Source organism: Fringilla coelebs (genome assembly GCF_963513975.1).
Source record: "Fringilla coelebs genome assembly, chromosome: 18".
Lineage (NCBI taxonomy): Eukaryota > Metazoa > Chordata > Aves > Passeriformes > Fringillidae > Fringilla > Fringilla coelebs.
Genome location: NC_140044.1, coordinates 5,130,274 through 5,145,312, shown reverse-complemented (window position 1 = coordinate 5,145,312; position 15,039 = coordinate 5,130,274). Strand labels below are relative to the sequence as shown.

Sequence of the window (15,039 nt, the reverse complement as noted above, 5' to 3'; positions counted from 1 at the left end):
TTGAAATGGGCAGATCCCAGCTCAGCCTTGGAGCAGGGGAGGTTTGAAATGGGCAGATCCCAGCTCCCCTCCATCCCCAGCTGGGCTGGGTCTCACACCTCCACCCCCAGCTCATGTGCCCAAACCTCCAGGAGCATCATCCCGTGGCTGAGGGGCTTTGTGGCCAGGGAATGGGGAGGGCTGGTGGAGCCTGAGCTGCTGAGCCTGCCCAGGGTGGTGGGGATGGTCCCTGCTGCATCCTGGCTCTTTGGGGAGCAAATCATGGCTCTGAGGTGCTGCTGAGCCACACCAGGTTTTAATGGAGATTATTTCAACATTCCTTCACTCCTCAAAATGCAACTCTTGCAGGCAGTGACTACCTAGGCAGTGGGCAAGGACATGTCACCTTCCCCTCCTGACACCCAGCAGAGGAAATAAATCAGTGTCATCAAACCCCAGCCTCTTTCTCCCCTTCTTTTGCAATTTGGTGTCTGAGATGCATGAGGAAGAGGAAAGCACAAGTGTGACAGGGTGATTAGTGCTGATCTTTACTCACACAGAGAATAAGTTACCAATCAGCCAATCTGTCCCCATCTCCTTATTTAAAATGCAAACTAACATGAAGGAAACAATAACATTTTAATTAGATGGAAATAGAAAAGCTCCAGGAGAATGCCATGGTTGCAGTCTGAGGTGCCTGAGCCCCATGTAGTTACTTTGATGGATCACACACCAAAGGGAGAGTTACACAGCACAGTTTCCACAACACTTTTTGCAGCATTCCATCTCTTCTCACTTTCAGTGATGGAAGCCAGGGACAGCTAGGGTGGAAAATGATTTTCCCTCCAGTGCAGCAAGGACAGCCTTCTGGGAAACAGACCCAGCCCACACTCCAACCCTGCCTGTTTTGCTTTAAAAAAAAAAAAAGAATTAAAAAAAAGCCTCAGAGCTCCAAACCAAAAGATGCCCAGAAAGCATCAAAAGTGGGGGAGGACATGTAAACCATGATGGAAAGTAGAACAAAAGAAAGGGAAAACTGGAAGTAAAATAACTCATGAAACTTCTCACAGTTATAAGGATGTGCTCAGACAAGGAAGGCTGTCACAGACCAGCCTGCACTCTGGTGTGGCCCAGGGTTCAGCCTGGTTCCCCCAGACTCAGAGCAGCTTCAAGCCCAAATTTTGGAGAGGCACAGCCCGGAGCCCCCGGTGCATGGAGGCTCTCGAGGTGGGGCCTGCTGCCAACACAAAATGTGTCACTGTGAATCATCCACACACCAGCTTCAGACTCAAAACTGCTCCCTGAATCACGGGGAAAAGCACAAATGTTCTGCTCTGAAACAGAAAATTCACTGACTCCTCCTTGAGCCAAAAATAGGGGAAAGAGTTATGTAATTCATTTACTTTGAAAAATAAGCATTTCAAAGTTATCTAAACAGCACTAATAACAGGGAGATCTCTGTTTATTTAATCAGTCCATTTTTTTGCTGGGCTTGGTGCTGGTGCTCCAGGCAAGTTTGTCTTGTTCACCTTAAAACAACTTAAACACAAAACTTCACCCAAGAGCTGTGAGAGGCTGGCAGGGCAGCAGCTCCACTTCACATCTACATTACTGCCTTTGCCATGTGCTCCTAAAACCATCCCAGGTTTTGTTGCACACCACGCTGTGAGCAGAAAGAGAAGTTGGAAGCATTTTGAGAGTAAGTCTTGGAATAAGCTGTTTTTTTAGGGGTGACCAGTCCACATTCTTTCACTGGTTTGCTCCATTTCCAGCCCAATCAGCTTGGATGGAGGCAGATTTCTGACAAATTGCAGCTAGAATTATAAATGAAAAAGCCATGATTATTTTCAGCTGAAATTCTTGTCTCCCTGGATAAGCACTCTACTTCCCTCAGCAGTCTTTGCAAATCATTCTTTGTGACCAGACACAAAAGCCCTGTTTTCTATGAGATCACTTATCTCCAGCAAAGCTTCAATGGAATATTGAATGAAGGCATCAAAACTCTGTCAAAACAACCACTGCCACAGCCTGGAAAGTAATTTTTCAAGGCTTCTTTCTTGTTGTTTGCTGGTAATAATTTTTATCAAGTTCATTCCCAAAAAGGGTTGGGGGATTTTCTCCCCATCAGCCTCTTGGGATGCTGGGCACAGGTTGGACAGGGTTTGGGGCAACCTGCTCTGGTGAAAGTTGTCCCTGTCCCCAGCAGGGGGCTGGAATGAGATGGATGAGAGGTCCCTTCCAACTAAAACCATCCTGTGATTCCATGATCCACCACTGGTGAAGAGGTTTTTGATTGCCAAACCCATTCCTGGGTGATTCACCCAGCTCTGAGGAAGGAAAGCAGCTTCCCCCCATCTCAGCTCCACAGGTGGGTCTGGGCAGGAGGGCAGCCCTGCTGCTGAGGGTGCTGGGTCTGGAGAGAAGGATGGGCTGAGCCCATGGGATGGCTCCACGGAGCACCAGCAGGGTCTCCAAGTGTGCTTGGAAATTTGTAGGACACAAATAGAGGGAAATCTGCAAACTATTCAGATTTTCATAGAATCATCACTGCTTAGTCACTCAGTGTGGGAATTTTTCCCAACATCCAAGCTGACCCTCCCCTGGTGCAATCTGAGGCTGTTTCACCTCATCCCATCACCTGGGAGCAGAGGCTGACCCTCCCAAGGGTAAGGAACTGAGGTGTGGACCAGCCTCCAAAGAGGAAAGAAGCCCAATATGGAGTGGAATTAATGCCCAGAAGATTTTTAAGCTGTGTTTCAATCTTGTCTGGACAGTACCCAGAGGTCACAAGTCAAGACCATCTCCACAGCCCAGTCCATGCCCACGGCCTTTCAAACAAGCTCCTCTCTGCTGCCACGAGGCTCAGGAAAGGTGTTAGAGCAAATCCACGTGGAAAATCAGGCACTGCACCCTGACAGACACAGCCCCAGCAAAGGGCACACAGCCACCCTGTGAAACTGGGGGAGAGGAAGGCTTGCAAATCACCTGAACTGATTCATTCTCCTGAAAAATCACCTGGAATGTTTTAGGGTTTTTTTTTCTCGAATTTGAGAGCGCAGCTCTGGTTTGGAGCCCCAAGGGAAAGCATTGGCTGTCTCTTCTGAATTCAGTGGGGAGGAAGTCAGCCTGTCTGCAGGCGTGTGGCTGCTGTGTGCAGCTCCAGCTGCAGTTGTACAGCCCCAGTCAATAGTTGCTTTACAGAAAAAACAGTTTTGTTTTGCAGGCACAAAGACCTCTTCTATCCCTACCCAGCAGGAGGTTTATAAAACTGTCATTTCTTGCCCTGTTTCTGCCCTTGCCTCTTTGCTTCTACTTCTTCGAGGCTGCCAATGGGTTTTTTTATTGCTTTGGGTGTTTTCTTTTAATTGAAACTGAGTAAATTGCATTTTCCCCCTAAACAGTTGATGAGTTTAACAAATTTTTCCATTATTTCATGTGGGTAAAACCAACAAGCTTTGGAGCAGAAAACAGAAACATTATTTGAACATGGTTTATGCAAGAGCACAGAGATATAACCTCACAATGAGGGGGCAGCTCCTGAGGGCCTTTAACAGCAACTTCTGCCTGGGCAATATTTAAGGGATGAAGTTTAGCAGAGCACTACATGATATGAGAAACCCTCTGGGGTATGACCAGCGATTTTCCCTCTCCCAAACACACTCTTTTTAAAGTAAGTTTTATTTCTGGTGTTCACCGTATTTGTAACAGTATTTCTTGCAGCAGCTCCATTGATAACAGGGGCAAGAGGGAAGATAAAAGCAATCACGAAAGGGAAAGACCTGCCTCATGTCCCTCTGATAAAGCCATTCCCTGCAGATCACATCCCCAGCCCCTTGGAGAGGAGCTCAGGCTGGGCAGGGACAGGGGTGGGAGACTCATTTGCTGGGAAGAGACAGAATTGCAAAGCAGTAACACAGCTGGCATCTCATTCTCAAAAATAAATGGCTCCTGCCATGCTTCATCTTCATCCTCTTTTCCTGCAGGACCCCTAACATTAATACCACTGAGCAAGAGGCTCTATAAAAAAGCAGAGCAGCTCCCTCAGGCACAGCTCTGTCCTAAAGCCCCATCCCTGTTTTTAACCTGAAACATTTCTCTTCCTTCCAAGCATCTCCTCGAGCTGCCAGTGGGAATCACCCTGCAGAGGGGCAGTGGGAGAGCAGGGGTTGCACCAAGGTGAAACCTTGTTGGGACAGGACATGATGGGAAGCACCAGCGGGACCTGATGGGATCTGGAGGAGCAGGGAGGGTTTGTGGCTGGAGCTGAGCTTGGGCAGGGGGTGCTGGCAGCCACAGCCTCTCTGTTTTGCTGTTATTATCCCCTTGGAAAAGCCCTTTTCTTTGGGTGGTTGTGGTTTTGTTCTCACTGGAAGCACTGCCCTGGGACACACTGTTGGTGACACCCCCATACTTTGGCTTGTGATGAGCTGAGGGAAAATGCACCCCTAATGGAGCTTATTTGGAAACTCCCTGAGCCTTTTGCTGCTCCCAAGCAGGGTATTCAGCAGTGACACAAGGGCTAATAGGCTTCTGCTGCTTCCTTTGACTCAGAAAATGGCTATTGCAGCTGCTAGTGCTCTGTCTTCAAACAAACTCCCTTTCTTGCTGGATACTAAGGAATAAATGGTATTTCCTTGGCTCCAGGATGCTCTTAGAAAACAACTGTCAGCTCTGGCAGTGTTTCTGGCCATGCTGCCATTGCACTGACCTCTGTCTGGTTGTTCCCTCCTGATCCTCCAGCCCTGCCCTGGAGCAGCAGCTGCCCTTGGGAGTCTCATCACCGCTTGACTCCCCCTTGGAGAAAGGAGGGGAGAGGTTTCCCTTCCCCTCTGCCACAAGAGACAAGCTCTCAGCGAGCAGCAAGTGCAGCAGTGACAGAGCCAGGGTCTGTCTGGTGGCACAGGGAACAAGTGGCATCACTCTGGTGGGGCAGCAAGCGGCTTTGGCCACGTTTTACAGCGTGGTGTTGGTCACATTTCTCCTCCGTGAAAGGTGAACAGAGGGAGGAACAGACCCAAAACAGGCACAGACCTTACTAGAAAATTCCACAATGGTGCTGGGCCCATGGCATTACACCTGGCAAATTCACCAGACAAGATGCAAAGGAATGAACCAGCTCCAGACAATCTCAGGGCATGAGAATATGTTCAGTATCACCTTACACTTGGGGAGGTTAATTTTCCTGACAGCCTGTTTAAAAGAAAAGTGGGTTATATGATTAAAAGAAATAAACCCCTCTCCAAAGCCCTATTGTGTGATCAGCAAAAATAGCCTTTCTAAATTCTCACCCACCTGGATGTCAGCATTTCCCAGAGGTTTTCATGCCTCCAGCCCTTCTCTTTGGCTGTGGAATCACAAGCAGGTTCTTGGGCACTGAGTTTTGCAAAACAGCAGGCTTAGATATAGATTTCTGGATTCAAATATTGCCAGCACTTGCCTACAAAGCACAAGGCACAAATCCACAGTGTATAAACCAGAGTAATAGAAAAGCCAGGCTGTTAATCTTCATAATGTGCCTCTCAGTGGGGATTTCACTTGAATGCTATTTGCATTAAGTATGATACTGAGTGTTGGATATGCAGAATAAATACATTAAAGGCCATATTTAAGTCAAACTCTGTCCCCCTGTTGACTGCAGCCCCAAGTGTGAGGGCTGCTAACAGTGGGCAGTGCAGCTCTGTTCACCTGCCTGACCTGCTGAAGGGAAAAGTGGTGGCAAGTTCCATCACTGCTGCCCTGAGAAACTCTTATTTTTGGAGAAAATTAACCTGTTTTCTGAGGTTAAGGGTGTCAGCTCAGGCTCCATGAGTGCTGGATGTATTGTGGGTAGTTTTGCTTCCCTCTCCCATGCCCACACTCTGCTCATGGGTTTTCTCCATAAAGGCTGAGCAGGCAGGAGGTTGGAGCCTCCCCTTGGGCAGCCGGGGAAGGCAGCAAAGAAAATTCAATTAGACTTTCAAGGGAGGGAAAAAGGACTTATCCCAAAGGAGAAGTGAGCTTCTTGGTTACTTTATTACTGCTTTTCCTCAGTGGTTTTCTCTGCTGCAGCTCCTCTCAGCCTCGTGGAGCCTCAGGTATTACAGGGGTTTTTTCCCTGGTATGGTTTGATCTCCAGGCTGTGTTCAGAGTGCCAGGCTGGCCATGTGCCCAGCTCCTCTGGACTGCTGCACTCTGAGACACTTACTGATCAAATTCCTGCCCTTTCTTCTTTCCCTTTCAAGGGATTCTCTGTCCTGCATTAGCCAGGAAACACCTGCAAGCTGTCAGGGAGACAAGCCTGAGGCAGAGTTTGCTCCTTGGCTTGGTAAGTGCAGTCTATTAAGTGTTTGGGGCATACACAGCTCCCCATCATTGCACCTTGAGGTCAAATAATCTCTTTATTAGTCTAAACCTATCCTTCTTCTGCCTACAGTGCTTTATCAAACTTGACACACTTGGATTTAAAGAACAAGTATGACAGTGTCACAAGCCCATGACTGACAGCAATAAAAAATGAAACATGGGAAACTCAAAGGATTGAGTTTCTTTTCTGGAATTAAATGAGTACATTAAACTGTATAAATTACCCTCGTGGGGATAAAATGTAAGTTCTTTGCAGGAGGAATCAATAGTGATGCCAGTAATGAGTTAAACTTTCCCAGCAGCTGTGTGAGCTGCATTTTTATAAGATGTTTTTGAAAAAAATCATTGAATAGGAGAAGAAAGTGGGTTAATTTCTTATTGAACATACTCAAATAGTCACGGACTTATTAAACACAAATTCTCCAAGGGAACAAGGTGGTACGAAAGTCCTGCCACATATTAAGACCACATTTGCTCAGTTCAGCAGTGCAGACATCCTTTGTTCTTGATTAAGTTAAAATTAATAGGATGTGGCATTGCAATGACTACATTAATTAACTCCTTGGAGTCCTGATCAAAAGTAGGGGTCTGCTGAGCCAGATGTCATCCTGCATCCCAGTGCTCGTGGCAGATCTGCAGCAGGTCCCTGCTCTGGGTGAAGCTGCTAAGGTGATGAACCCCTTCTTTCAAGGTTAAAGGGGGAAGAAAATGGGATGGTTAAAGGGTGAGACTGCTCCTCCCCTGGCTGCCTGACACCTCCCAAAGCCCTGAGAGCACAGCAGGGCAGCAGGGAGCGCCTCAGGCTGAGCCTGGCAGGAGGAGAAGGCAGCAGGGACACCCATGGATGAGCCCTGGCAGCAAGGGACTGCTCCCCTGCAGGTGACAACACGGCCATGGGCAGTGCCACCCAGCCCAGGCACAGCTTGGGTACAGCTGCCCCTCTGTGCCTCCCTGATTCAGTGATTCTGCACAGGCTGCCTGCTCTGTCCATGACTCTTCAGTCCAGAGCTACTCCCAGCTTTTCCATGAGCATTTTGCATAAAAGAGATGCTTTTTCTCCCCTTTCAAATATTAGGCTTTATGAAACTTTACATTTTTTCATTGTTGTTTTTTTTTAAAATAATTTCTACAAGGAGAATCTCATCTCTTTGATCCCTGTCTTCAATTGACAATTGCCCCTAGCCCATGAGAACACAAAAGCTTCAGAGAAACCTCACTGAACTATTCCTCAAAGGAAAAGTTTCAGCTACAAAGACCTTGTCCATTCTGTCTGCCTTTCCCTGGGAGAGGAAAAGCCCCCATGGAGCTGTGCCCAGCAGGGCACTCTGCACTGAGAATTACTGAAGTGGAAAAGCCACAGGAGATGAGGAGCAAGTCTCACATGCTGAAACCACCTGCAGGTGAGCAGCTCCTCCAGCTCAGCAGATGCATCCTCTCCAAAGGCTGAGAGTCACACAGCCCAGCCCTGTGCCACAGCATCCCTGTCCTGGCAGGAGCAGGGGTGGGGATGAGTTTCTGGTGCCCCAGAGAGGGAGGAGGAGGATGGACCTCCCTAGAAAAGGCACTTGAATGATGGGATACAAACTTGTCTCTCTAATATTTTCCTCCCATACACAGAAAAAAAGAAAATCCAGAAAAATGCTGGGAATGAACTGTCAGCTGAGAAATGTGGTCTGCAGTCAGGGTCAGTACTCCACCATCACCACCTTTCCTAAACCCGAGCACTTTTTCCCCAAATAACTCATCAGCTCAACTGATTTATCATCATCACTATATATTTGGGGTTTTTTGAACCCCACACCTAAGAGACTTTGCAGCTGGATAGAAGAAATGGTACCCATGGGAAGCAGCCCATGGGGGAGATGTCACTGGAGCACTGAGTGAGCTGGGCACTGCTGGCATCCCCAGCTTCTCACAAGGAGAGTGGCCTGTCCTGGAGGGCAACCAGACAGGCTGGGAATGTAAAAACCCAGACTGATCTGCTTGATGGGAGAGAAAGGAGAGGTGTCAGCACTGGGACTGATGGGTTTGGCTCATTTAATGCTCTCTGCTTTAAGGCTCACACTTCCCACCACGTCCCCCAGCCCCTCCAGTCACCTTTGCTCACTCTCTGCCCCCTGGCCCTCGGCAATTTCACGGCAGGGAAAAAGCCATGGGGACACCATGGAAGCCCAAATTCCCCACCCAGGCACCCCCGTGTCCCACCGGGGGGTGCTGCACATCCTGCCTGCCTCGGGCAGGACACAGAAGCTTTTCTAAACGTCAGGAAGCAAAAAAGCCATCTGTGAGTCTCGAGCAGATGCAGCACAGAGACGAGAGTGAAAGTCTTTAAGGGAAAGGAGGGGGGAAGCAGGGAGATGACAATTAAATAGCTGTTTTAAATGATCTGAGAGATTAAAGGCAGATGAAGGTTTTGGGATTTTTTTTTTCTCTGGGACAAGCAAGTACAAGATTACCTTCATGTCTTCTGCCTTCACAAGCTGCTGGTAAGAGGAAAACCTAAGAGCTAAATCGATCGGCCACATTTCCTCATTTTTTTATTATCTCTCCAGCTGACATCTTGGGGAGGGGGAGGGAAAAGGGAATCAAGTGAATTAAAATCAATTGGGGGGGAAAAAGAGAAGAAATTATGTAAGAACTGGCAAAACACAGCAGGCAAAGTGGTTATGTAAAGCAATGAACACAAGAGCTTATTTAAATTAGATCTAGCTGTGAGACAGAGCAGCGTGTAAACGGGCTGGGATTAGGCAGGCTGGGCTGTCGTGCATATGCTGAGTTAAAGCCCTGGGTTCCCTGAATAGCCCATGGAAAAAAGGCAGCTTTTTAGGGATGCTCCCACCACCGCAGATGGGAGCGCTGCTGGGGCGGGGGTCCCTCTCCACCACTGTGGGGAAAGATCCAGGCACATTTACACACCAAAATCCTCATTTTCTTCTCTACCTGAGGGTGTGGCAGCACCATGACCTGATGGGACACAGTCCTGCCACAAAGATGCCATTTGTGAGGGGTGAGTGGCAGCCAGGACTTCTCTGGTGTAGTGAGTGATTTAGAACAGCTCTGTTATTAAAAGCCACAGCAGGAGTTTGGCTGAGACTTAAGGAAGAGAAATCAACTTCTATTCCTTTAGTCAATACCAGTATAAACACAGGATTCCTGGAGTATTGACTAATGCTGGGTAGGATTTGCCAGCAAACCTGGAGAAAATTCAGCCACTTGCTTTTATGGCTTGCTATTTTCACATAATATGGAGAAATGGTTGTCATGTTTATTTACTTTGCATCACAGATCTGATGGTGGGCAGGGCCCTGCCTTCCACAGCACCAGAGCAGTGAGCACATCCCACCACCCTGCCAAGGTGCTCCTCACCAGGGGAAAGTGCAAGGGAGGGTTTGCAACATCATACTACTAATGCAACTAATAACTAATAAATCAAATAGATGACCTTGGAAGAGTGTGTAGAGAGCATGGCAATGGATGTCAAGACTCCTGGTCCTTCCTTTCCATTCCTTTCACACCTGAGGCTCTTTGGCAGGTCCCTTCAAAGGCATTGCATGAAGAAATGTAGGCAGAAATAAAGCTGAGGAGCCACTTGGGTAAAGAGTTGTTTAGTGTGCAGAGTTATTTACTCTACAAATCATCCAAACTGTGAGCAGGCTTCATAAAACACAATAAACAAGGGCTCTGGAGGGATGGGTGAGCTGCAGCCACGCGGGCTGGGCTGAGGCAGAGCAGATCCACATGGAACAGAGATCCTTCCAAAGGGTGAGGAGGGCCAGAGGAGTTCCCCAAGTGCTGACCTAACAAATGAGCAACTTGGAGCTGCTGGAGCTGTGGCAGTTTCTGGAGGAGCAGGGCCTGCTGCCATGTGTTTTAATAAATGGGATCACACCAGCTGTCTGTGCAGATCAAACATTAGCATGTGTCAGACACTCTCCAGGCACTTGCTGTGACTTGGGGGACATTTTGCAGCAGAGCCATCCAAGCACAGGCTGTGCCACACCAGTGGGAAAACACCTTCCCCTGGGAATTTTGGGGGGCCAGGAGCTGCCCACACCCAGCTCTCCTTGCACATGTGCCCAGCCCTGGCTCAGATGAAATCCTGGGATTTTAGTTTGGGGAGATCTGCCTGTGGGGACTGACAGTGCACCAGGACTGGAGGTATTTCCTCCAGCTTCCCCTCTTCCCCAGGTTCTGCTGTGAACCTCTCCAGAAAACAGGTGTGAAGGTAAGAAAGTAATAAGCAGGAAAATCAATTTGCACTGCATCCCACCAGTCAAATTCAGAGCTTTTTGAAAATCAGGGCTGAGGCTGTGCAATGTTAATGGCACACAGGGCTGCACATGGCAGAGCAGGACACTCAGTGGGATCCTGTTTTGAGGAAGCTGCTTCCAGAGCCAGTCCCACAGGCACAGACTCTTAAATGAAGAGAGAAAACCTCTCATCCTGCCCCAGAACTCTCGTTTCTATTGCTGCCACAACGGGGAGCTTTAAAACCTCCTCCAGCTGAAGTGCCATGAAAACATGAATTTACTTGTATGGCTTTAAGAGGTGTTTAATCTATGTGGAAAAAGAACCTAAAACTGGCAACAGTGCTTTTCAGGGGATGTCTGCCAGCTAAAGAGTTTACTAGACCTAAATAATGTGGCTGTAATGGGCTTACTCCTGGTACCAGATCCCACGTGGATGCCAAAATCCAAAGCAGACATCCCTGACTGGCAGGAGCAACGTGAAAACTTGGCAGTGGAGAGTGTATAATAAACCAGATCCACAGGCTGATTAAAGCAGCTGCAAGGACAGTGATGAGCAAAGCTGGGAGATAGTTCTAAGAATTCCACATTAGAGGCCACACAGGGCCAATGCCTCAATGGCAAGAGGTGAGATGTGCCTGGTGTAGGGATGGTGGGGACACACAGCAGTGTCACCCTGCAGAATGTCTCACCTGCTGCTCTTCCTGATTATGTGCTGCCCTGAGCAATTTGTAATTGCTAGAAAAATATCAGTCATGACCACTTAGAGTTGTTGTGGAGCTTAAGTTGTGCAAGTTAATACGTGCAAGAACCAAATTTCCCGAATGTTGTTTGAATAATTACTTTTTTTATTTTTCTTACAAGGAATCCTGTTTGTCCACATTCAGCCTAACTCCACTCAGGAATGTCCACTAAAATTTGAATACTCAAAGCAAATGCAGAGGAACTTTTTCACAATCAGAGATGTTAAATTACTACAATCAAATCGGCCCTTACAATTCAGAATATTCTGTGATTCTGTGAAATACTTTTTCCAGGAAGCTTGTTCCAGTTCAGAGAGGATCATTCTCCTGTAATGATCACAGCAAAACCATAGCTCACACTGGTCTCTGAGGGTACAAATGGTTACAATGCCCTGTTCTGGGACGGAACTTGAACTTCTTTCAATCAGTCAACAAATAAAACCACTTGGAGAGCTAATGGCTTCCAAAAAAGAAATGCCAGTTTGCTTTAGACAGTTTGCCAAACAGGAATAGGAGAGAAATGTGTTGAGTGATTTATTACAAGTGATTTGCCAGCTCGAGTGAGTGCATCACTGCTCTCCTTAATTTAAAGACAGAAAATGAATTCAAAGAGATGCAGAGATGCTCTAAAGCAGCTTGAACCCACCACGAAAGACCAGGGCTCCAGATTGCCACCCAGCAAGGCCTCTGCACGTCACACTGCACATCAGCACTGCCCTTTCTCTTCCATCACTTGTCTTTTTTTAAACCTCTGCGCAGCTCGGGCCGTGGGAGCGCCGGCTCACACGCTGTGCCATGGTTTCCATTAACGCACTTCCAACCTGACTTGCAGCTGCTTTGCTTATTCACTCCAGAGCCCTCCCCGGGCCAGGGCCCTGCCTCACGTTGTGTGATGCTTCCCTGTGCTCAGAGGAATGGAGTGAAACCATGGAACAACCTTCCTGGCTTGGCACAGCCACTTCTGCAGCCAGATCCCCCGAGAAGGAACAGATTGGCACAGCTTGGGGTTTGGTTCCTCCTTCTCCCCCAACAGCTGCCTCTTCCTTTCAACTTTTAAATGAATCCACTGGTTAATTAAAGATATATGTATGAGGAAAAGCCCACAGGTGAACTTCACACGCACATAATATATTCATGTCTTCCTACTCCTGTCTTGGCTAATGGGATAAGGTATAGCCTGAATTATTGCAAGAGTGTAAGGTACACTGAGAATTGTTTAAAGTGTAATCTCCAAAGATATGGTTAGGAAATAATCCTCTGGTTTTAGCCCTACCATGGTAACAACGAGCATCAGTTTAATCCTAGAAGGAAGATGAGTGGAAATAATGCATTTCAGTCCCATTGTTCTCAAATCAGATGGCTCAGTCTCCTCAGAGAGCAGAGAATTTGGGTTAAGTACACTGGGCTGAAGCTGACAAAACCTCCCAGGCATCTACAGGAGAAATGCAGCCCTCGCCACCTCAGATGAAAGTTAGGGATTGTGATAAAATGCAGAGGAAATCCAGGCCTTCTATCAGGGCTTGATTTTTGTTTATTTGAACAGTACAGAGGGGAAACTGGGAGAGTTATGTCTAAACATTTACCAACTCTGGTCTTATATCTAAATGCACATATCCTCACCTGCTTTTACTGGGAAGGAATGGTTCTGATTCATTTCCATTTAAGTTCCCTCCCTTCAAATGTGGGAACATCCCAGCGACTTCAGTACACATGCAGCTTTAAATTCCAACTGCCCGCTGATTAACCCCACCTGAAATTCATGTTCCAAATAAAAAATTGAGCAGCTATCACATGCAAGCCTGGCAGCCAAGGGGCTATGGAGATTGGTGTCTTGCTCTCTTCTGTCCCTCCTTCCGTGTCTCTTACATTTTTCAAGCTCAATGCTCCAGTAAACAAATGCCTCAACCCGCCAGAGCACTGGAGCACGGCAAGTGTTGATGCTGAAATCTGTTCCACGCATGGGCGTGTTGGATTTAGCACTGTGTGGAGAGCAGCAAAGCCGTGCTGAAGTCAGGAGGGGCTGCTAAAACCGGCTATGGATTTCCCCAAAACAGCAAAAATAGCAGCCTCTGGCTTCCACCATGCAGCTCCTTTTCAGAAGCCTATGCTACACCGTGTCTGAAACTTTCTGAAATTGGGAGCTGTCACTACACTGAAGAAAAGGGCTCTGGATCATCACAAAGAACGGGGAGGGAGGGAGAGATGGTTTTATTTCCCCTGAACTTGCTGGCGGCTTTCCAGCAGAAGGGGGGGGAGATGCAGAAAGTGCAGAGAAAGGGGGGAGATTTGGGGATTTCTGGCCATGATCAGCCACCAGGAGCCCGGACCGGGACACGGGAAGCTCCGGGCACGGCACGGGGCCGGATTAAGCACGGAGCGGGATTTTCCCCGGTGCAAGGTCTCTGCTGAGAGTGGCGGGGCAGGAGCGGGTGCGGGGAGGGGGGCAGCAAGCGGAGCCGAGACCCGCACAAATCCCTCCTGAGCGCACCTCGGGCCGGTGCGTCCCGCCAGGGCTGCCCGGGACATCCCATCCCGAGCCGGACCCCGCTCCAGCCTCCCCCTCTGCCCCGCCCGGCTCCGCAAAGTTCGGCCAGCCGGGGGAGGAGGCTCCTCACCTGGATGACCGTCTTGAGCGTGGAGGTGTCCACGATGGCGGTGCAGATGAGGGAGTCGGGATCCCGGTCCTTGCCGTAGATCTGCCCCATGGTGAAGATCATGGGGATGGCGAGCAGGAAGGAGGCGATCCAGATGCAGCTGATGAACTTCTTGGTGCGGCTGCGGGACATGATGCTCTTGGCTTTGAAGGGGTGGCAGATGGCCATGTAGCGCTCCACGCTGAGGCTGGCGATGTTGAGCGCCGTGGCATAGGTGCAGGCGTCCCGGAGGAAGTAGTAGCCCTTGCAAACGGCCCCCCCGAAAGCCCAGGGGTGATGGACCCAGATGAAGTTGTAGAGCTCGATGGGCATGCAGAGGAGGAAGATGAGGAGGTCGGAGAAGGCGAGGCTGGCCAGGTGGTAGTGCACGGTGCTCTGCAGGTTCTGCAGCGACTTCTTCCGCACCAGCGTGTACGCCGTGATGGAGTTGCCCACGGTGCCCACCAAGAACAGAGCCAAGTAGATGACGGTCACCATCACTTTGGAGTAGATGTCGGTGTTGACGTCCAGGTCCTCCTCGTCGGGCACTTTGGGGAGCAGGTCGGAGCGGTTGGTGGCGTTGGCATAGCCGCTGGGGTGCGGCTGCAGCGGCCCCGCGGGCACGGCCGGGGCCGTGGCGTTCGGGTGCATCCCCGGCGCCGGGCAGCACCGCCCGGAGCCGCCGCGCCGCCCGGAGCCGCCGCTGCCCCCGGCGCGGAACTTGGCCGGTTTTAATGCGGCGGGAGGAGCCGGCGGTCCCGGGGCTGCCGCGCGTGTGCGAGTGCGAGACGCGCCCCCCGCTCCGTGCGAGCGCCCGCGGCCCCGGATCCCTCCTCCCTGCGGCTCCCCCGCACACGGGTGTGTGTGTGTGCGTGTGTGTGTGTGTGTGCTGCGCGGAGCCCCCGCACCGCACCGGGACACCGACACACACACCGGGACAGACACACACACCGGGACACCGACACACGCACCGGGACAGGCACACACACACCGGGACAGGCACACACACCGGGACAGGCACACACACCGGGACAGGCACACACACACCGGGACACGGACACACACACCGGGACAGACACACACACCGGGACAGGC

At 49.6% G+C, this 15,039-nt stretch overlaps 1 protein-coding gene across 1 annotated transcript in view; it reads right to left on the bottom strand.

Annotated features, from left to right (window-relative positions):
* Positions 1 to 14,595, bottom strand: part of NTSR1 (neurotensin receptor 1) — a gene marked incomplete at both ends in the record, with an annotated part of 49,382 nt that extends 34,787 nt beyond the window's left edge. Inside the window, one exon of the mRNA XM_084217821.1 lies at positions 13,927 to 14,595. Coding sequence (XP_084073947.1) covers positions 13,927 to 14,595 — 669 coding nt within the window. The remainder of the gene's footprint in view (positions 1 to 13,926) is intronic.
* Positions 14,596 to 15,039: the final 444 nt, after the last annotated feature.